We start from the raw sequence: 22,598 nt of genomic DNA on the forward strand, positions 1-22,598 counted from the left end.
TCCCCATTTCTCTGCAATAAGTGTCTAGGATTGATACGCCCTTTTCTTTCAATTCACAGTTCCCTCACTTTGTCACTACCTTATGCAGGCGAAGAAGTGAAACAGGCTTTTGTTGAACAGACAAAGTGCAACTGATTATGTGAAGTTAACCTGACTGAGAGGGGGTGGACATGAGGGTGCTTGTCCCCATAAAATCTGCTGAGATTATATCGATATTGGGTGGGTGGTGGAGCCCACTTGCAGAGAAATCCAGAAGCTGCAGCGGACTCATAGGAGCATTCGATGCTCTGCAGTGGCCAAAGGCTGGCTCGGCTCTGCTCAGGCTGTGGCCCAGCTGACTCCACAGGGGTTGGGTTTTGCTAAGTTAGGAAATGTCTTGCTGAAGTAGACTATGTCTGGAGCAAGTACTGGTGTGAGAAGGAGACGCATTTGTAATATATAACTGGCTCTACCTGGGGCTGTAAGGGTAGGAAATCATCCGGGTGTCAGCGTAGAAAACACTGCTGGTATTTTAACACGTGCATTGTACTGAATCCCCGTCCCGCTGTCCCCGTAAACACCATTGTGCTTTTCATCTGCCACATTTGCAGCAGCAGCAGCAGGGAGATTTCCCCTGAAATGGGATTGCTGAGCCAGCAGCCGCCCGGACAATGTGACGGGCGCTCCCAGGCGGCACAAAGCCCCCCTTCCAGAAAGCCGTCGCACAAAGCCGAAATCCCGCGGCAGCCCCAACCTGCTGGGCTCGGCACATCCCTGCCGCCAGTGCGGGGCGAGGCGGCCGGGCTGCGCGGCGGTGCTGGGCAGGCTGGAGCGACAGCATGCCCTTGCCGAGGCGCCGGTCGTCCTTCCTGGGGCAGCAGCCCTCTGCCTCCGCGGCGGAGAGCTCGGGGCCGCCGGGCCGCCGGGTGAGCGTCGGCGGTGGAGGGAGCCTGTCCAGACCCCCCGGCGTCTACGTGGGCACCGTTCCCACCGGCGGCGTGAGCAGCCTGGGCACCCGAGTGTCCCGTAGAGCCCTGGGCATCAGCAGCGTCTTCCTCCAGGGTCTCCGCAGCTCCGCCGCCGCCGTGCCCCTGGCCCCGGGGCTGGATAAGGGCAGGGGTCTCTCCTACGAAAGCCTGAATGGCTGCTTGGTGGAGTACATCGAGAAGGTGCGAGCTCTCGAGCAGGTCAACCAGGAGCTGGAGGAGCACATCAGAGTGTACCTGGACAAGAAGGCGGCCAGCGTGGGCAGCTGGGGAGCGCTGCGAGAGAGCTGGGAGGCCATTTACCACCAGGTGAGCTCCGGGCGCCGCCGGCAGCCGGGGACGGGGCCGGGGCCCAGGCTGCTCGTGAACGCCGTCTGATTTCGAGGCACCGTGCCCTAGACAGAGGGTTTAAAATCTATCTTCATGGTAATTAGCATTATGATGCCTATTAAGCGGGAGAATTGCCTCAGGCATCGTGCGCATGGGAGCGACTGACATGCACCCCAAGGTGCCGAAGTCTGGGCTGATTAGAACGGGTTGGGTTTTTTCCTTTTATTTTTTCTTTTCTTCTTCTTCTTCTTTTTTTTTTTCAATCTGTGGTTATTACACTGAGTATCAAAATTATTGAAAAAAAGAAACCCGCTGGGACTGAATCAGGTTATCTCACAACAAGATATCATTGCAAGCACGTCGAGTTTGTTATTTTTTTTATCAGCAATTCAGATTTTTACTTTATTCCCTTGTTGGCTTAAGAACGTTTTCAAAAGCTCTATTTATTTAAAAATAATAATTGCATGACCACAAATGAGTGACTCCCTTCCTTTCCTTTGCCATCACCCCACCATCCCTTACTCCCACCTTCTCCATACGGCACAGATGTTTGTTGTGGGGCTGCGAAATGGTGTCTGTATTGACCTCATGGACAAGAAGAGTTCCTTTTGCTGGCCAGGAAGGCCGTGCAGGTCCTGCCTGCAGCAGACACAGGGCTCTGTCTGCTGAAGGTGATGCACGACACAAGCCTGGCTTCCCAGCTCCCAGCAAGTGAGAGCAGACAGGATTCCAAAGACCCGGAGTCTGGCACCTCTTCCCAGCAGCGCTTGTGCAGGCACAGAAAATGCCATCGCTGGGTCTTCAGAAAGCCTGAAAGCCACTTTAAGTTGCCTGGAACCACTGTGTGTTTTAACTTGGGCTGGCCAGTTTTACTTCGCAATTTTAGGGCAGGTCTTCTCCCAGAATGCTACAAAGGTTGCTTGAACTCTGAATGTGTTGACATAAGCTGTTGTACAAAGATTGTGTCAGCAGAAACACCCGGTTAAGCATCAGCTTTTAAAGTTGCTGTCTTTTAGTATTAGTAAATGACGTTGCTGCTTCCTGAAAGGAGCAGCTGCTGAAGTAAAGGGGTGCTCTGAATCTGGGGTACAAAAAGCCATCTCCTTGAACCGATTATCTCACTGGGGAAGATGGGGGCTTTGATAGGGGACAGGGAGTTAATCCTTTGCAGCCGCCATCCCGTGTTCTCCAGACCAGTGTCCCATTTCGTTCTTGTAGACTTCACCTGTAAATCCTACCAGGATTTATGGTTAAGACCAAAAATGTGGGACCATAAGCACTTTAGGAAGGACTGTTTGGTTTTTCATTATATAAACCCCAAAGATTGCAATGCAGATGAATCTGCTCATGTAATAATTTTTCATCCAAATTGCTTTCCTTTCAACCTTTCTTTGTAGTCATCCTTGCCTCTACCTCCTTTTTATGAGTGAATAAGAGTATCTCATAATGAAATCTAGTCTGAATATTGGGCTCTTCCTATAGGAACATCAGAAAAATAAAGCCATGTAGTAATAGCATTTGTAAGTATCAGAAAATAAGAGGAAAAAAAGCATCATCCATATCTATTTAACTATCAAAACACATCAGAGAACACATAAAATTTTCTGAATTGCTTCAATTAAGTCAATAAAAGAGGCATCACTTAGTGGGTTTTGTCTTTCACGGATGTGATCCAAGCTGTTATGTACAACTCTGATTAATAGATTTCTTTGCTTTTTTTATTAAGCATTTAACCAAAAATGAAAGTAGGACCCTGTCCAGCCCAAACACCAATTAACTCATTCGTCCTGGAGCTAATTGGCAAAATTATGCTTGCACCCACATCAAAACCATCACATTTATTAAAATAACATCAAAATCAGTTGCTGCAGAAACAGCTGAAATCACATGAAGTCAGAACCCTTCTGCCACAACACTCCCAAACAGAAAAGTAAAAGGCATTCAGGAGCAAGGTGTAACAGAAATGAGAGACACCTGGCAGATACATTCCTAAATGTAATTTCTGTAGATATATTCAGATTTGCTGCAGATATCCACATCTACCTTGATTTCTCTAAGAGTGGCATGCCCCATTTTCAGCTTCTTGTAAAATCTGAGCACCCCATTCCCAGCCAGGCCCATGGGTTCAGCAGGGAGAGATGCCTGGCAGCCATAAAACCCCTCAGTGCCATTCACATAAAGCAGCTATGAAAGTTTTTGGGGAAAAAACACTGGAACAGGCTTAGGTTTAACAGGTTTAGCCTGAGCACTCATGATAGGAGCAGTTTGTGAACAAGATGCAGCAAAGAAAAATACACAGTTGGGAGGGTCTCTAAGCAGGAGCCCCTTCCTCTTGTCCTGCTAATGAGAAGACAAGGACATGGCCATGAAGGACTCTCCTGGTCTCAAAATCACAAATGTGACAGGCCCATCTCTGCAGTGTCACAGGAGAGACCTCAGCAGACCTGAAGTCCCATTTCCCTCCTGCCCTTCCTGGAATGTGCTCCAGCATCCCAAATTTGGGGTAGTTGCATTGCCAACGAAACCAGCTTGGTGCCAGCATACCTCCTGAACACAGAGCTAAGGGAAAAAATGTGACTCCGAGGGGGTGTGTGAGTGCAGGGTCCCCCAGGAAAAACCACACGTGTTTCCTTGCAATTGTCAGAGCTCTGGCTGCAGCAGGGGATCACTGGTGGGAGCTGAATGATGGAAAGCCACTATCCAGCTCACAGGGTTAATGATCTGCCTGGGCAGCTGGCTTTTAGCAGAGCAGGTGGACACACACTAATTAGGACAGCCACAAAATGAGAGGATTTTTACAGGAAAAGAGGGGAATGAGAAACACTTGCCAAGAGGAATTTGTGTGACAGAATTCCAATTTCATGATGAAATATAAATTTTACCCTGTGCATACTCTTCTCCTCCAGGCTTCACACTGGTCTTCTTCTATCTCTAGATAGAAAATTCTCTCTAATCAAATGTGTCTCTTCTGCAGACTAGGAGACTCTTTGCAGTGGCAATTCCTTCCCAGGGAACAGGGCAGCACCTGGGAGAAGCGGATGCTTGAAACAATCTGAGTGAGTTTACAGAGAGAAGAGGGTAGCTCAGCCTCCATGACTGTTCAATTACAGCTGCATGGGAAACATAGAGATTTATTTTGTCTATGAGATGACACATAGTGCAGTTCAGATCACAGGAGTAAACACAAAAGCAGAAGATGGAATCAACATCCTGGACCAATTTTATCACTGCTGTGGCTGATCATGACATCCTGTGCATGGTTGGGAGCATTTGAAAGACCTCCTGAGTTTTTCTGTAGAGCTACCTTTACTTGCACTTGGCCTTTCTGTCAGCATTTAGTCAGTGTGAATATTAAGCCTGGAGAATACACAGGTCTAACAGGCTGAGGAATTGCCACATTTGGACTCATACCCACTAATTTATTTGCTGCAAGGTCAGAAGAGTCGCTGAGTGTTACTTGTGACACACTCTAGCACAACAGAGTGCGTGATCAGTGTCTGGAAATGGGTGACATAGCACTCTGCTGCTCATCTAAGGGTACAACAAACTCCTACAAAATGGCACAAAGCTTGATCAACTGCCCTACAGAGGATGGCAGTGAATTAGTTTTAATTATGTTCTCTCAGCCACCTCCAACAGCATAAATTTGGGCTGCCTCCACAGGCAGCTGTGAGGGGGTGTGAGGTTTTCTCCTGGTGCTTGGGCAACATTTCAGTTTTACAGATCATGTTTTAAGAGGTATCTCCTGCTTTGAGAACCAGGCGTTCTCTGATGCAGTCCTGTGTACTTACAAAATCCTTGATGTATACATGAAGTCGAATTTCCCTGGATGCAGCAGGAATCAGCAAAGGAGCCATCAATCTCAGCCTCTCTCCAGGTATTATCTTTCCTGAGGCGATGCAACAAATACTGACTGCTCTTGCCGCCTCTGAGGTTTCCTCCTTCAGGCTCTGAGAAAAGGTTCAACATGGAGAGCATGACCAAGACCATTAAGAGTTTATTGCTTGGCAGTGGGCTGCAGGCTTTTAGCCTGAATTTAGTTGTGAATTAAAATGTGTTGGAGGCGATGGCCTGGTATCAACCATTTCCTTGTGTGTGTGGAAGGAATGACTAAATCGACATCTGATCTTTCCCCATGGAGGCGTTCGCTTTACTGAAGTGAACTCACAAGCCAGAGAAGTTTCCATTACATGAATAATTAAACCATGGGATTCATTATCACAGGCCACACCTGAGGCCATGAATTTAGTAGCAGTCAGGAAGGATTTAGATATTTGTAAGAATAGCAAAAGTATACAAAGCTACAGATAAAGCACAGCTGAGAATCGGAACAGCACAGTAAATCTTGCCATGCCAAACTTGGCCAAATCTCTGTTAAAAATCAGGAGTTGCTCATTGCTGGAGATAAGGAGTAAATTCTCCCAGTAAGTGCCTATATCACTTCACACTTTATCAGGTCTGGCATCTGCCCACTCCCCTGAAGCAGCTGTTTTATCCTTGATGCCAGCTTTGTAACCCAGCAAATGGGCCAGCATGTTGATGCAAATTTTGATGAGACTTTTCTTCCAAAAAATTAACATTGCATTTTCATGTCCATAAAATCGCAATGAAATCAAAGAAGAATGTTGCTGCTTTGTAGTTGTTTAATACTGTGAATATTCAGTGCTAGTTCAGGAGCTGAAAAAAATTGTGATCAAAACGTGTATATGCATGACAGAACCGAGTGTTGCAAGACGATGTGTGACTGAAAGGAGCTGTTATTAGCAATAATATTTGCAATTTTTAATACTCTTCCCCATTTTGGCTCTTTGAATGCCACATGAGCATGAATGACTTAAGGCTCCCAGAAGCTCTGTGAGGCAGGACAGCACTGCCTTCTGCTTTACAAGCAGAAGAGGCAATGTCTAAGTGCTTGCAGCATTGCAAGGCCTCTCATTCCCTATGGACACAAAGAAGGGTGTTTCCTAAACTGCTGCATCATGTGTTTTAGCGTGTGTGTCAGCAAAGTGGCTACAGATCTGTCTCACTAATGCTGTGTGTTTGCATCCAGCTGTTGATTAATAGGAGAATTAAATCAAACAAAAGAACTACTAAATAGAAGACTTAGATCTCTTCTTCTAGAGCCTAGGAAAGGGCTTTCACAGTTCATGCAAATCAGAAGGAATTTCTCAGGAAACGTGGTTTATACCATGTTAGACAGTATTAGAAACTACTGTCTAATTACTTGCCCTTCAAGTTCACTGTCAGATTTAAAGGGTGATTTTCCAGGAGGGCTGAAAAGTTGATGTGTGCTGGTTTCCAAGACTTGCTGCTGGCCAGTCATCCCTGAAGTCTTCCAAACATTAGTTTGGGGGGGAGTTTATACCATTTTTACTTACATGGCAGAGTTTGGGGTTTTGTGCAGTTGTGGAAAGCCCTGAGCTTTCTCACAGAGCCCTTGCCTTTAGCTGTTGGTCTATGAAGAGGAGAGTTGGGACTGAATCCTCAGGAGTAGGGTAAAGACATTCACTGTGGGGCAGGTACAAGTCACCTCAAATGCCTCAATAAATCCACAAAACCACTGATGAAAAACACTTTTAAAAACCAGTCTGTCTCCATATAGATGCAGAAATCCAGGCAGTAGCGGTTCACCAGCTATTGACTCCTTCTGTCTTTGTTGCAGCCCAAAAGCCCTTTCACGCTGGATGCAGCCTCTAAACTTTGCTATTAACATGCCTCTGAGTGACACTGTACAGCTCACAGGATTTAATGTTACTTTTGCTTGCAGGATGCTCCCAGTTCTTTCAAAGACAATTAATTTCATCAGACTTTAGGTCAGATGTTGTAACAGTGTGTGATCCCTGCTGGAGGCAAATGGGTTTGTTTCAACAGAGCAGGGCAAATCACAGGGCAGCATTTCTGCTCCTTGATTGAGTCAGAAAAAAAATTAAAGCATCTGTGAAGATCCACACATGTATGAATTATCAGGAAGACAAAATAATTTCTGTAGGAAAAAAAAAAAAAAAGAAAATAAAGGGAAAAAAAGGTAGAAAATACAGCAACCAAGATTTCAGAGCCTGTATCAAAGAGGTCCCTCTACTTCTGTGCTGACTAAATGCCAACTCTCTATCCTTCATGAGAAACTGAGGTGTCCTGGTGCAAGGGATGCTCAAGACAGAAGAGTAGCATGTCCCCAAAGTCCCAGCTCTGCTCAGCTGCTCTGAAATGCCACAGATGGACAACCCAGGGCTTGGGGAATGAGGATAGTGCTGGTAAAGGTGGGGTTGCAAAAAATCAGGGAGAAGGAAATAAGGGGTTGAACAATGAAGAGTAGCCAGTTCTGTATGCAAATGAGCATCCAGAATTCTTCTGTACTTGTGCTGCACAACAGGCCTGGCTGGTGTGTGGTGAGGGACTGTCTCTTTGCCCGCACTTGTGGCTTTCATGACATCTCTGACTCCTGTGCTTTTGCTGCACTCCCCACTTTTGTTTTTTACCCCCAGCAGCAGTATTTACAGAACATCTCTCCTCTGTCCAGATGCTATTTTCATAAAATGTGTTAGAACTAGATGTCTCTGAATGGCCTATCTCTCTATCATATTGTTTGGAATTGGCCAAGAAATCCACAGTTATTGAAGAAAAGAGGTTCTCCATGCAATGGTGTGAAACAAGCTTCAGCCCCAGCCACCTTCCCTGTTTTTTCATAACAGTAGGTGAGAATTAAGAAAACCACTTTTTAATCTCTTGTTCCTAATCAGATTGAAAAGATGTAGAGTGCTTTTAACATCCTGATCCATTATGGACATAATGGATAGTGAAGGAACAGGTTATTTCTCCACATTTCTCCTTACCAGATGCCTTCAGGTATTATAAATTTGTTGCTCCAAACATTTGTAAGACATTTGAGGCAGTAAACCACTGTCCATGAGGGTAAATGTTAATTATCACCTAGAAATGCTCCACCCTTGCATGCCCACCTCTACCTCATCACCAGGCAGCCTCAGGGCAAGTGGGAACATAGGGCAACAATCCCACTTGAGATCCACCTGAGGTAACTTGTCTGGATGCAGCCTTGATGTTTCCACATTGCATGGTGTATTTCACTTTGGAGAAGCAGAATGCTTTGGGTGATTTGCAATCTCAGTTACAGAATTAATTATCTAAGGAAAGATTTTTCTGCTTCAAGAACTGTCCTGGCCAGCTTAAAAATCTGATCTTATTCATGAGATGATTTAGTTTTGACTGCAAATCTTCATGAGTGTCTCCTGAAAAAGACCAAAGAAATGTTCTGTGACAGCATGGATCATGGGGTGACTGAAGCTCCCAGTTACTTGCAGAGGTGATGACTAAGCCTGGTCCTGAATTCTGCATGTCTTTGATCACCTCCATAGCTCAGTGCATGTGTGACTCCAGGGCAGGCAGTGGCCTTTATTTCCTTTTTATCATTTTATTTAACCTTCCTGAATCACAACAAGCTGCTAAGTCACAAGCCTTTCAGGTTTACTTACCCCTCCAGTGCCTCTTGGACGTTAGAGATACACACCCCAGAGCCATAGCCATGATGCCACAGTCTGACTTGCACAATCTCTCCAATCAGTGTAATAATCTTTGAAGGCTTCTCAGGTCTCATATCTATCGCAAGAGCCTAGAGGATCCCCTAGGAGAAGGAAAACGACGCTCTGGGAGCTGAGGAGGGCTCGCAGGCGGCATGAGCAACAAGTACTCCGTGGCTCCCTGAGGAGGACGACCCTGAAGAGGACTGCTGATATGGGAAGTAGAATAGGAACTGCATAAGTGCTGCTTAAATTGTATCTAGAAAGTATAAGTGGGACTTCAATGATGAAAATGAGCACAGCAATGAATTTTGCCCCTTGCAAAGAGCTGGTGATCAGAACAAATGTGTTGCTACAAGAAGATGAGGGCTTAGGAGGAGTGAGCAGTTTGATGACAAGTTACAGCCTATTTGCAGAGGATTTGTGAACTTATATGTACAAAAATAATTGATTAAGTTATCTGGAATGAGTCACTTGAACAGCCCTAGGATAAAGGATTATTTTCAGAATCAAAGCTGTACATCTGCTTAAGATACATGTGCTGAACCTCTTCATTGCTTGAGCTCTGTTGTATCTTTCTTCTAGGTGGGTGAAGCAGTCCTTGAAAATGCTCGTCTTATGCTGCACACCGAGAATATTCAAGCCTGTGCTGAAGATTTTAAAGACAGGTAGTCTTGTGGTGGCACCCAACTGGCCACTTCCTTTAAAATTTGCTTTTGTGAACACTTATTTTGTAGGGGTGTAAAGCTAGGGAGTAGAATGGGCTTGTTTTTAAAAGTTGCATATTCATATTCAACACCCTGATTTGGGAGAAAAATAATGATGGTGCTAACACTATTTTGGAAGATTCTGAAGATTCACAGTAACAAAAAATGTGGACAAGCACAAGCAAAATGACCTAAGCTATTCTTAACACAGACATTTGTCTTAACACAGACATTGGTCTCTCATGGGAGAGGTCAGTATTCATTCAAAATTGGGTTGACATTTTATAAAGGCAAATGTCCATGTGGTTTTTTGTTGGAATTTTCAGTACTTCAGTACCAAAACCAAGTGGTTTTTTGGAAGCAACAATCATTCTGCTACAGCCACAAAGTGAAAACTGCACCACTACAGACATCAGGGTGGAAATGTTAGACAAGAAAACAGAAATGGGCTGTGCTGATTTTCCTTTTCTTTACTGAGAAAAATAAGTAATAGAAGATGATTTTAAACACTGGAAAACTTACTTTTTTATTGTCTTTCTGTTTGAAAAGCGTGATAGTTGTGCATGAGTGCATTAGGCTCTTTAGATTTTTTTACTCATAATGGTCTCATTCATTTACAAATAGCTTTTTGCAAGCTCTGACACAAAAACTGTACTTCAAACTAATTGATTTTTATATCCTATGGTTTTTATAATTCCTTAAACTTCTTTCTCTCTCTCTCTGGCTTTATTCTATTTAATCATAAAACCAAAATGTGTTAATCATTTTTTAAGTTTTCCTTTTATTTCAGAAAGGTACAACTCTGAGATACTCATTTGGCTTTACATCCAGCAAGTTACATTCATACTTATGTAGTTTTAAAAAGTACTTTTTAGAAGTGTCAGCTGACTTGGACAAGCAGCCTACATAACAAAAACAATGTTGAATCAATCCACTACATAGTGAAAGCTCCTGGGATCAGCTGCTACTCTCCCAAGCTTTAAACTCCCAGCAATGAAGGTGGCTATCAAGGAGCAAAGTGCTTATGAAGCAGGTTCCCAACTAACCTGCCAGCCCCTCCTGTCTAACCTTCCTGGCTGCCAGGTCCCCAGGTTGGACAGATTTGGCACAAATATCTCCCACCCAAGGAGATTCACAATGCAATCCACGTTTTCTGTGGAAAGCCTAAACCAAAAAGTTACAAACAACAGCAATGCAGTGCTGCGGAATAGAAACTGCTTGCCAAAATTTCCCTACCATTACACCCATGGTTTGGAAATGAGCTGTTTGTTCCAACAGCAATTCTAGCTGACAAACCAACCACAGAAATTTCCTCTTTATCTTGATACTACTGGGATTTGGTCTTAGGGAGGGCCAGGACCCTGGAACCAGGACCAGACTTCCATCAGCATGTCCATTAGTAAAAGTAATGCTTGATGTGCACTTTTTTTCTTTAACCATAAGAAGTTGCTATGTAGACAAGTGAGTAGGTATTCTCATTTTACAGCCAGGATAACTGAGAAAAAGCTACCCATGGTGTTACTGTATAAAATATCAGATCTAGCAAGAAACCATGAGCCTGTCCGTGCTTTTATGGGAATCCTATCAGAATGATAACCACTGTAGCACACACTGCTAGCTTGGCCTGTTTTCTTACACTCTGACAGGGCACTTCAGCCAGTTAACTTCAAGTATGAAGAGATAAGGTGATAGCAAAGTATACTGTCTGTTCTGCATCTGTCTGGGACACATTCACTAATTAGCAGAAATGATGTCATTCAGAAAAAACCCAACAGGTTGTACTTGCTGAGCTGTGCTGTGTTGAAGTTTGGCTTTTTATTTTTTCTCTGCAGGTATGAAAATGAGCAGCCATTCAGAAAGGCAGTGGAAGATGAAATTAATTCCCTCTATAAAGTGATTGATGATGCTAATTTAACTAAAATGGATCTGGAGAGTCAGATAGAAAGCATGAAGGAAGAACTAACTTTGCTGTCAAAGAATCATGAAGAAGTAAGTCCAGACTCGGGACACTGCAAAGCCAATGTGTGCCTGTTTCATCTGGTTGGTATCATACATCTAGTGCAAAGCAAACATTAAAAACTCTGCCTGCCATGTCTGGGCGGGGGGGATTTTCCTGAAACCTACTCCTCTTTCTTCCTTATCTTTTTACACAGAGGACTAACCCCTGAGGCATGATCAAATTACTTACATGTAGCTGCTAACCCGGTCTCATTTGATAAATGTGATGTGGAAGAGACGGTATCCCTTCGCTTCTTGTCGGGCACCACAGGATGGTCAAGGGGCTGCACAGTCATGTGTGTGGGCATCTCAGCAGGGAGACCTGATGGAAGGAGAAAGTGCATGTGCAGTGCAGCAGCTCTGCTCCTGCTGCACTAATGCTGAGCATTAACCAAGTCCTTATGAAAATACCCTGCTTGGCTTAGCAAGGTGCTCACTTCCCAAAACTGAAACCCTCTTGAGAAGCTCAACTCTGAAGCAAGTCACAGGGACAGTGGCATGAAGGAGTGGCTCTAAAGAATCCTCATCAAAGGTGCTGGCCAAAGCAGGTTTAATATGAGATGTGAAAGTGCAATTTAACTTTGATGGCAAGGTTCATTTTATTACTTACTGTATAATGAAGTTTACAGAGGAAAATTGGATTGGAATCAATCTAGAATGGTTTACATGGAAATAGGGGATGCAGAGGGTAAAGGTGCTAAAGGATAAAGGTTCAAAAGGATTAGGGAAGGCTCTCCCATTAAGTCATGGATTTCAGGGCAGACCCCCTTGCTTTCTGAACTCCTGATGGAGATTAGGTGCAGCTGAGTCCAAACTTTACCTCAGATGTGGTCAATGGTTTATAGCTAAAGGATTTGTCAGCACCTGATCACTGACTAATTTAACATTTACAAAATGATCCAATAGGATTTCGTATAAGCACAGCAGTAACTTAACTGTAGATCTGGGATGGCAGTATTCATACTATACTTGCTATAGAGCATTTAAATCAATTCACACACTCACACAAACAGATATGAAGAAGTGTGTACAAAAGTGCCTGATAAAATTTTCCCTCAAGTTCAGAGCAATATTCAAGTCAGATGCTTCTGCACCTCTCAGCAGGTGAGGGCTGAGCCTTGCGGACTAGTGGGAAATCCCAGGCTCCACCATCAGCATTTGGCAACAGGTATTGAGTATTGCAAACTTGAGAGCTTGCTAGCTCTGGGAGGTGTCCCAGTTAGAGGGAGATTGCTGCTCACAGCCCACTGCAGTCCAGAAGATCTCAAAGGGCCTCACTCAGTACTCCTGTTTATAGAGTCCCAAGATGATTGGCTCCAGTCTTCTGTCATTCTCCATCCTGGCTGTAATCCACGATGGTAATTATTGGAGTTTTCCTCAGAAGTCCAGTAACAAAAATATTGTTCACTTGGGCTATGATTTGGGCAAATAATATTCCAAGGTAATGCTAGGATAGCTGACTATCTCATCCCCTTCCTTTTAGGCAACAGAAGTTTGTTAGGCAACAGAAGCTCCTAGGAACAGACAGTGTTTCTGACAAACTCAAGGGAAGCTTAATTGCCCAGGAGCCATTGATCAATTAAGGCTGAGGTCTATAAAGAATTCCTGAAACCACAGAGAGGCCCAAGTGAGTGGGGAGGATGCACCACTACAGACAGGCAGCCAGGAAAGGAGCCCATACTTGCAAATTTTGCAATACTTTCCCACTTACTGCATTCACCAATACTATTTACATGAAGGTGGTTTACTTCCTTCAGCAGAGATTTCAGGATTGAACACAAATCAGCATCTTTATTCATGGGGACTTGAATATGGAGTTGTTACTAATCCCTCATAAGGGACAGCAAGCAGCTGTGCTGGTGCCTCAGAAGTAAGATAGAGCTTGAAATGCGATGGCTCATGAAAGCAAGGGAATATCCTAACTTACATTTTTTACCTGTTGTTCCTCCAACCACAAGATTTCAGCAACACTGGCTTGATTGTATCACCAACTCCCTACTTGCATCAGCCTAATTCCAAGGCTGGCATTTTGCAGAAAATAATCAGTGGCTTCATCACCAGAGTGTGGCAGGAGAAGATGGAAGTTGGTTTAGATAAGAGGGTAAAGAGAAAAATGATAGAAATAAACAAGATCCTCTTTAAACCTCCAAGTAATGCAATGACTGCTGTGAAAGCAGAAAAGCTGGTGCTGATGCTGTTCTCTGTCTGTAGCTATGGCATAATGAGAACACCACCTTGGATCCTCATGTAGCCAGCAAGGAGCCCTTGCAGAGTGGAAAGATGCTCTTCTCTTTACCCTTTGGGAATACCTGAGCATTTTCAGAACCACTTCAGCACAGGCCTGGTTTTCCCATGGCAGCAGCACCAGGGGAAGCTGCTTAAGACAGAATAAAGGCTAGAATCAACTATTGCTGAACTCTGGAACAATAAAGTCCCGAGGACTTTCCTGAACTAATTCAAGCCTTTCTTTCCACTGGTGGTCTCACTAGCAAATCCATGCCAAGTCCTTTTGAAGCTTTTGTGAACTTGGAGTGGGCACATTTTGAGGTTTGCATTCTTGCAGGTTCATGATTCACATAATTCCCATCCATTTTTTCCAGTATTGTCACTGTCAGGGGCCATTGTTTACAAACACAATTCCCAGATGCATTTAAACTACCTTTTTTTTGTGCCAATAACACAGATAAAATAGTTGATATAAAAGGATTGCAGTGCCAGACAGTTAAGATATGTGTGAAAAATCTCATTAATTCTTGTGTTCCTAAACACAATGTACAACTGATGTGCTACCTTTTAGTGTGCAAATCTAGACCTGCTAATTCTCTACTGGTTACATGGTTTTGGAGCATTTAAATGTAAAGAAGGAACAGAATGCTGCCACAGGAGAGAATCCTCTTCATCTAACGTGCACATGCATAAAGCAGACACTTGTCTCACACAAGCTGCAAGGCTGTAGAGCTCCTGCTGCTTTGCACATCTTATATCTTCCAGTGGATGCAGGGCCATGCTCCTGCATGGTGCAGCAGCAAGGGAAGAGTTTTGATATCCTATAAGCTGTTAGTTCCTTGGCCCAAAGTCCACACTGCAGCTTTACTGGCAAGTAAATCACATAATGATTTCGGGTCCCAGCAGCACAGTGTGCATCTGTCAAGCACTGGCTGCTGGAGAAACTTGCCACTGTTGAGAGGGCTGCTCCAGGCACTGCCTTGGTGCAGGGCTTCATTCTCCTTCCACCAAAGGGAAAACTCTTCCAGTACCTTAGATCTGCAGGAATAGAACCTATGCAGAAGCAAAGCAAATCCACATCTGAAAAATAAACCCTTTAGTGCACTAAATCATTAATGCAGAGATACTTTTTGGGACCAAATTTAATTACTCTCTTTGCTTGTGGCACCAAAAGAGCTCTTCCTGGAGCTTCTCTGAAGATACCATTCAATTGTCCAGTTCACTTTCTTTATGTTTGTTATTTTTGTTCAAGGATGTGAAGGTATTATACAAGCAGCTTGCTGGATCACAGCTGGAAGAACTTGATGTTCCCCTGGGAAGTGGCCTGGATGACATTCTGGAAAAAATCAGAATCCACTGGGAGAGAGACATTGAAAAGAATCGTGCTGAGACAGGTGCCCTGCTCCGTACCAAGGTCAGCACTCTGTAACCCACTCCAACATCACAGGATATCAAACAAACACAAAATCTCTCCAATATTCCACAATATCTTTGAGGGTTGGGTGTTTTGGGGTTTGTTTGTTTGGTTGTGTTTTTTTTAAACAGAAAAAATGTTAAATATCTAAAATATTTTGGTCCAAGTCCAGAGGAGAATGAACTCATATTTATAAAGACTTTCTTGGGATGCACAGAGTTAAGCGCTGGTGGAAATGGCCCTGCTCCTATCGCAGGTATCTGTGGGAGCCTTTCAAGGGCTCTGAAATGTTGGCTAAGGAAAACAAACTTAATCAGTTGATACTTTCTGTGTAGGATAAGCCACAGTTATTACCCTTCTACTAGGGCTGTACCTCCACTTAATAATTTACAGGGGTCCATAAATAAGAAGGGCAAAACACATTGCCCTCTACACTACAGACTCCTTGTCGGTTTCTTCCCAATATTGTTTCCTTTGGCAGCAGTGGGAAAACTAGATATTAACTCAGAAATGAAAAATGATGATAATATCCATTCCCTTTAAATAGGGATTCTTCTCTTCTGAGACTGAGTCTGAGACAGCCTTTTAATGCAGCTTTTTCTCTGTCATGAATGATCACTCATTTTCCAAAGTGTCTGGCTGAAGTATTTTTGCACAGATAAAGCATTAAGTTCAGTGGATGATCCTATATGTTAGAAGCCATCTCATTCCGAGTTGGCTCTTACAGAAGAGCATGGCAGAGTAAATCAGGAGAGCCACCAAGATGGAGAAGGGCTTTGAGGGGAGCCCTGGTGAGGGGTGACTGAGGTCACTTGGTCTGTTCAGCCTGGAGGAGACTGAGGGGAGACCTCCTTGCAGTCTGCAACTTCCTTGTGAGGGGAGGAGGAGGGGCAGGCACTGATATCTGTTCTGTAGTGACCAGGGACACGAGCCAAGGGAATGGCCTGAAGTTGTGTCAAGGGAGGTTTAGGTTGAATATTTCCAAAAGGTTCCTCATCCAGAGGGTGTTTGGGCACTGGAACAGGCTCCCCAGGGAAGTGGTCACGGCACTGTGCCTGACAGAATTCAAGAAGTGTTTGGACTCAATGCTCTCAGGCATATGGTGTGACTCTTGGGGATGGTCCTGTGCAGAGCCAGGAGTTGGATTCAATGATCCTTGTGGGTTCCATCTAACTCAGCATATTCTGTGATTCTGTGAAATCAGAACTGCAGCAGCACTGTTGAAATACTTAGCAAACCCATATAAACATATACCCCTTGTCCAAGGTAAAGAGCTGCCATGGGAAGTGTAGGGGATATTGAAGCCAAACAGAGGAAAAAAAAACCAAAACCAAGAAATATGTTTGCAAACATATGTGCAAGCTCTGAGTTAATTTTCAAAACAAAGAAGAAAAATCCTGTGACAACAGTGATACCTAAATTGCTAGGAAACATAGAAGAAGCCAAGCAGAGGGGTTTATCCCAGAGGCCCCATCAAGTTTGTGAGAATGCCTTTGCTTAATTTTTTATTAAGCAAAGTTTTCATAAAGTTAGTCTGTGGGGCCTGATTTTCAGCTCATACAGTCCAAAGGAAGTGAGCTGTATTGTCTAATTAACAGATTTTTTTTTTACCTCTGTGATATGACTTGCTGTCTGACTCATAGAATCTTATGTGCAAAAAGTAAGGTGTGAGTAGTTCTGAAGACACACAACTTTTTAAGAAATATTATAGTATGGCTATGAAATGAACAGTAATAAATTACATGAGCGTAGAGAGTGCCCCCATACAAAGCACATGCAGCCTTGAAAAACCAGGGTATCCTCAGTAGCTTCTTGACCTTTCCCCAGAAAAATCTGTTCCTGACCCACTGCCAGGTTTCAGCAAAATGAGAATAACTCTGATGGCACCAAATTCTTCAGTGTTCCCACTTGCCTGTCCTACTTGTTCCTGCTCCTTCTCCTCCTGTGAAAAAACACCCTTACAACTTCTTTCTTCCTATTTCTTTCATGCCTTCAATAACTGGTCTTTTAGCCCAGAGATATCATTTGGGGAGAAAATTGACAGCTCCTAGTACACTGCTCTATCATGTATTTGGTAACCAACCCACCCCTACTCAGCCATCTTAGCCTAGGCTCTTACTAGTTTCAGTTGTTCCTGTTTTGGTTTGGTTTTTTTAGGGAGCAAAGAAACAGAGTATCACACATTTCTGAAACTATCAGTTCTGGTTCTGCACAGGTTCTGGCAAGACGTTCTAGGGGCTTTTTTCCCACAAATTAAACTCAGATGATGCAGTTTTGTGTCCCTTATCTCCTACAGTGACAGATCAATTCAGATTACTACTATGTATACAAATAACAAGAGTTTAGCTTTTATCAGCTAAGCTTTTAGTTTTATATCATCTTTTTTGGTTAAGTTTTCTCATTTGGTTATACGGTGAAAAACTTGCCCTTGCTCTTTTGTGACATCACAGGAGGGAGAGCAGTTCCCTGCACTCCTTTGCTCTTCATTACCAGTTTTTTCAGTGGCTCTCTGTGAGGTTTTCCTAGGTCCCTAATATATTAACTTCCTTTTTCTGCATGTACTCTCTGGTATACCTGTGACCAGCTCAGACCAAGGTGTTTCAAATGATGTCCTAGCACTGACTTAGACATGAGTATTTTTTGTATTTTGTAGTATTTTTGTTATTTTCTAGCTAATTACCTTGCCTCATTTGCTTCAGCTTGTGACTAGACTTGCAGTCTTGGCTAGCTTTTTCAAGGATATTTGGGCACCAACACACACAAATTTAAATTCATTCCTAATGGAGTTTCACATGGGTCCTTTTTAGATGAGTAACCTAAGTCCATTCGTTTCACTTCTGCACTTTTTTGTCTGTAGTGGTCAAAATCTTTCCCCAAATTGACACAAGTGATTCAAACCCTTGCAAGACAAGCATGCTATTTAATATTTTTCCCTGAAAAGATGCTTTACTTACTGATTCATTCATGTAGTTTGATTCCTCCCATCCACCTCTGCTCATTGCTAATCTGTATGGTTTTCTGTCACACATAAACCCTTCTAGTTCATGCTTCATTCCCAAAGCAGTAGACCTTGAGGCATCAGCCTGTTAAGCGTCTGTCTTATTGGAACTGGATCTTAATTTTGCTCTTCATGTTCTGTCTCTTGACCAGCTGTTGATCCATGGAAATATTCTGCCCTGAGCACACAATTACATAGCTTTGCCTGTTGTCTCCATAAAAGGTTCTGAAAGATCTTGTGAATTATGCCAGTTGTTTCTCTCTTTTTTTGTTACTTTGCTAAAACTTTCCCAGAATTCTCAAGAGCTTTTAAAAGAATCTTTCTTTAGATACCATGCTGGTCAACTTTGGGTGTTGGTGTTCCATTCCTAATCATTCTTTCATTATCTGGACTCCATGAAAAGCAGACTAATCAGGGATTCTGTGCTCATGCACAGTGCTTGGCTTGGAACTGCACAGATTTGAAATCCACAGATTCCTAGGAAACACAATATAATAATAACCAACATGATAAAGACTTTGGAAGATGATTTCATCCTCTCCCTTCATTAATCCTGTTTTTTGTGGTCACTACATGTATAGCTTTTCCCTTATGGAGCATCTCAGGAATAGGAAAAGTCCCCAGAAAACAGGAATTGCTTAGTGAAGAGGACACATGGACTACTTCTGCACTTCTCCACAGAAGGAACCCCAAAGCTGAGGCCAAGTGTCATGCCCAGCAGCACCCCACACATGGACACTTGGGGCTGGTAGGCCTGTAAGGAGGGTGTCCCAAAAGCTTTAGAGTGCATTCAGTGTGTGCTCACTTGCTGTGTCCTCCTCAGGGTTTAGGACCTGATGTGGTCATCTCCATCTACTCCACCTGCCCGTTCTCTTGTTCACACCACTACGGTCAGGTTCACAGCTTAGGGTAGCTCCTGGAAGGGTTTCAATGCCACCTCTGGTGAGGGCAAGCTGGATTCATAGGTAGCACTTGGGCCACCAGCAGGGTAAATGTGGAAACCAAGCTTCAGGTAGTGGGGTGTAGGCTATAAATACAAATGCAAAGGCACCTTCCCTTCCCTGTGTATCTCTTTTAAAAGAGGCATTTGCAGTCCTCGTAGCCTAAGAAGGTGCAGAATACACTCTCAACAAAATTTAGGAGACACGGTTTACTGAAGAATTGCAGGTCCATGATCACAGGTTCACCAGGAATAGTCAGGCAGAATTATGACTCTCTGAAGTACAAGCCCCAACAAAGCATTTCCAGAAAACACAGGATCTGTGCAATTTGCTGGAAAGGTTTGGTACTTGGATTGAAATCCAGCCCTCTGCAACACAGGTTCTTAAATCTAAATTTCTGTTTGAGACTTAACTGGCATTTAAATTACCTTTTCCACCGAAGCTAGTTCATTCACAATATGCCAGGTGTGGGGTTTACATGGTAGCACAAAAAACTCCCCTATTTTTGGTGCATGGTCCTAGATTTTTTAAATTTTGATCTTACTTTTAAAATAAAAGAATGCATAATCAGAAAAGCAGAACAGGGTCAAGATGAAATTTCAGAGTGGGATAGAAGTATTTTGCATAGTTTAATTTTAGCATCAACCACAAGAAATGTAGGTTTTGACTGAAGAATTGTATTTTCTAGAGAGCCTAGAGCTCTGGGCAGAAAAACCTTGATCTCAGCCCTTATTAAAAATATAGGAATTCTATTTTTGCTAAGGTATTTTTTCCTTCACCTATTTTCAAGGCAGCTGAACTAAAAACATATAAACCCCCCCAAGCCACAAGAGCAGGAAATAGCATAATTAGCTTATGACTTAATTAAAAGAATTTTTTTTTTACCTCTGTGATATGAGTTGCTGTCTGACTCATAGAATCTTAGGTGCAAAAAATTAAGGTGTGAGTAGTTCTGAAGACACACAACTTTTTAAGAAATATTATAGTATGGCTACAAAGTGAACAATTACAGCAATGTTTTCTCTTTAGGGATAATTTTAAACATGCAAGTATGAATTCTGAACAGCTGTTGTTGACACGGATAACATAAATACGCTTGTATGCATAAGCCATTTTACAGTAAATGCCTAGAGAATATGATAATTTTGACACTAAGACGTATCCAGAATTGTTCAACTGAGGGATCTAATACACAGGAATCAAACTCAGAGTCAGAATTGCCACAAGCTGTGAAAATATTACTGTCAGTTGGGTATGTAAGGAAGCTAAACCGTAACTTGCGTGGGTTGTGCTGACAGTCGCCTTCTCTCACCAGCAACAGGCTGAGACGACGGCTGCCGTGAGAACCCAGGAGGAGGAGCTGGTGGAGGGCCTCAGAACCGAGTTCCACGAAACTGCCTGCAAAATACAGAGCTTGCAAGCAGAAACTGAATCTTTGAGAACCTTGGTAAGGAATGATGGATTTTCAGTGGGTGTATTCTCTGTGAACTCAACACACCTCTGAGGGGAACATTCCTGTCTTGGGATGTAGATTTAAGAATGAATCCCATTTTCCACCAGATACTGCTTCCAGAGATAGCAGACATTTCTGCGCTCCTCTTGATTGAAATGGTGCTCTAAGTGTACCACATTTGACAATCAGGCTCCAAATTTTCATGTTTGGTGTGTTCATACTCAAACTCACTGAGATGGTTTGGTAGTGTAGTACTACGCAATGTGAGGAATATCTGCACCTTGTGAAAGTACTTCAGCTTTTGTAATGGTAATACTTAATATCAAGATAGCCAAAGTAAGGAATTCTCAAAATATATATAGTCGATAGAGATACTGGCCAAACCTGAACAAAAATCACTATGAAGCATATGGAAATTGACTGATTTATTGTCTGCTGTCCTGCCCTTGCAGAAGAGGGGTCTGGAGAACTCTTTATATGACGCCAAGCACTGGCACGACATCGAACTGCAGAACCTAGGCTCTGTCATCTCCAAGCTGGAGGCAGAGATGGGAGAAATCAAAGTAGAAACCGAGCAGCAGCAGAGGGATCGTGAAAATCTGCTGACTAGCAAACAACAGCTGGAGAAAGACATTGCTGCGTATCACTGCCTCCTGGACGGAGAGCAAAGCAGGTACCTGCCCTCAAAAGGATGGAGAACATGCTCCCTGGGAAGGGGTTGTGAGGTTGCTGGAAGCAGGAGGACTGGGGTGCTTTTCATAAGGCTAGCTGGTAGATGGTGAGGTTTAGAGAAGCTGCCAAAGGGGAAGAAACACACCAAATCCCATCAAACAGAGATTCATAATGTATTGGAGATGGGTGGTTTCCAGCACCACCACAGATGGGTATGGTTTGGGAACATGCCATGAGTTTCACTTCTCTGAAGGTTTGAGATGTGATATTAAGAAGCTACTACCAGGGGCTACATTAGTGGCAGCACAAGCCACTTGTTGTTGTTTCTTGATTTGAATACATTATGCCATCCCTCCTCCTCCCTCAATACAGCCCAAATATTGTAGCTGTGATCCTGGGAAAACCCCCTTTCTAAGCTTGTAAGTTCCCTCTGAAGTCCAAGGACAGAATCTGGACCACTGACTGTACCTTTTGTGAAGAAATGTGGCTCCGACTCTTAAGATTTTTCCCCTGGGGATAACCTGTAAACAAACACCTTTACAGTGCTCAGGTTGGGTTGCTTGGTTGGGCTTTTCTAAGACCCTTAATCACCCTTAGTCATGGAACCTGTGAAAATCTGATCCAGATTTTGACTTGCTCTTCTGCTCAGGCCAGGGAGAACTTTAAAATAATCAAATCTTGCAGAAGCTGGTGAGATTTCACCAGCTGAACTGAGGATAGGACTTGGTTCAGTAATTTTCCTGTTTGTAGTAGTAACCAATTTTAATTTTTATCCTTTTACTTTTTCTACTTTCAGCTGATTATGAAATTCCCAGCCCACAGAAGACCATTGCCATTAAAGCAAAAGATGTCACTGCCAATTATGTTCGTGGAAGCTAAAAACCCATCAAAGCAGCCTGCTTTATTCAGTTTGATTCAACAATCAAAGTAGGTTGTAGCTTGAACAACTTTATTAGACCCTCTTCATGTAATTGCTTTGCTTACAGATTTCAATTTACTCATGTTGTTAAAATTATAATAAAAATAAAGAATATCAGGCTTTTGTTTGGTTTTTTATTTCCCTCCAGTATTTTTCATGATAGCTGGAGGAGGCTGGATTAAGAATATCAGCTCTCCATTTCCCACCAAGTAAACTTTATTCACAGTACAAGTATTTCAAGACTGAGGTACCCCTCCACTGTGTACCCAGCACCCACATGGAAATGATAATTGCTCTGTTGTGTCACAAGACCACCAGCTCAGTAGTGTGAAATCTAATTCAAATAATGCCAAAGGAGTTAAGTGCACTATTACTCAATGTGATTAATTTTGCGACATGTAAACCAGCAGAATCATTAATCCAAGCATCCCAACAGTAGCTTA

General features: G+C 43.2%; 1 protein-coding gene across 1 annotated transcript; it reads left to right on the forward strand.

Moving 5' to 3' along the window:
- Window positions 1–818: 818 nt before the first annotated feature.
- On the forward strand, window positions 819–22,266 carry BFSP2 (beaded filament structural protein 2). The gene is given in 8 exon segments (XM_066320972.1): window positions 819–1,274; window positions 8,898–9,068; window positions 9,413–9,495; window positions 11,367–11,523; window positions 15,011–15,172; window positions 20,427–20,558; window positions 21,017–21,237; window positions 22,033–22,266. Coding segments are annotated over 8 exon segments (1,386 nt in total). The 3' UTR covers window positions 22,037–22,266.
- Window positions 22,267–22,598: the final 332 nt, after the last annotated feature.

Source organism: Sylvia atricapilla, chromosome 1 (assembly GCF_009819655.1).
Source record: "Sylvia atricapilla isolate bSylAtr1 chromosome 1, bSylAtr1.pri, whole genome shotgun sequence".
Lineage (NCBI taxonomy): Eukaryota > Metazoa > Chordata > Aves > Passeriformes > Sylviidae > Sylvia > Sylvia atricapilla.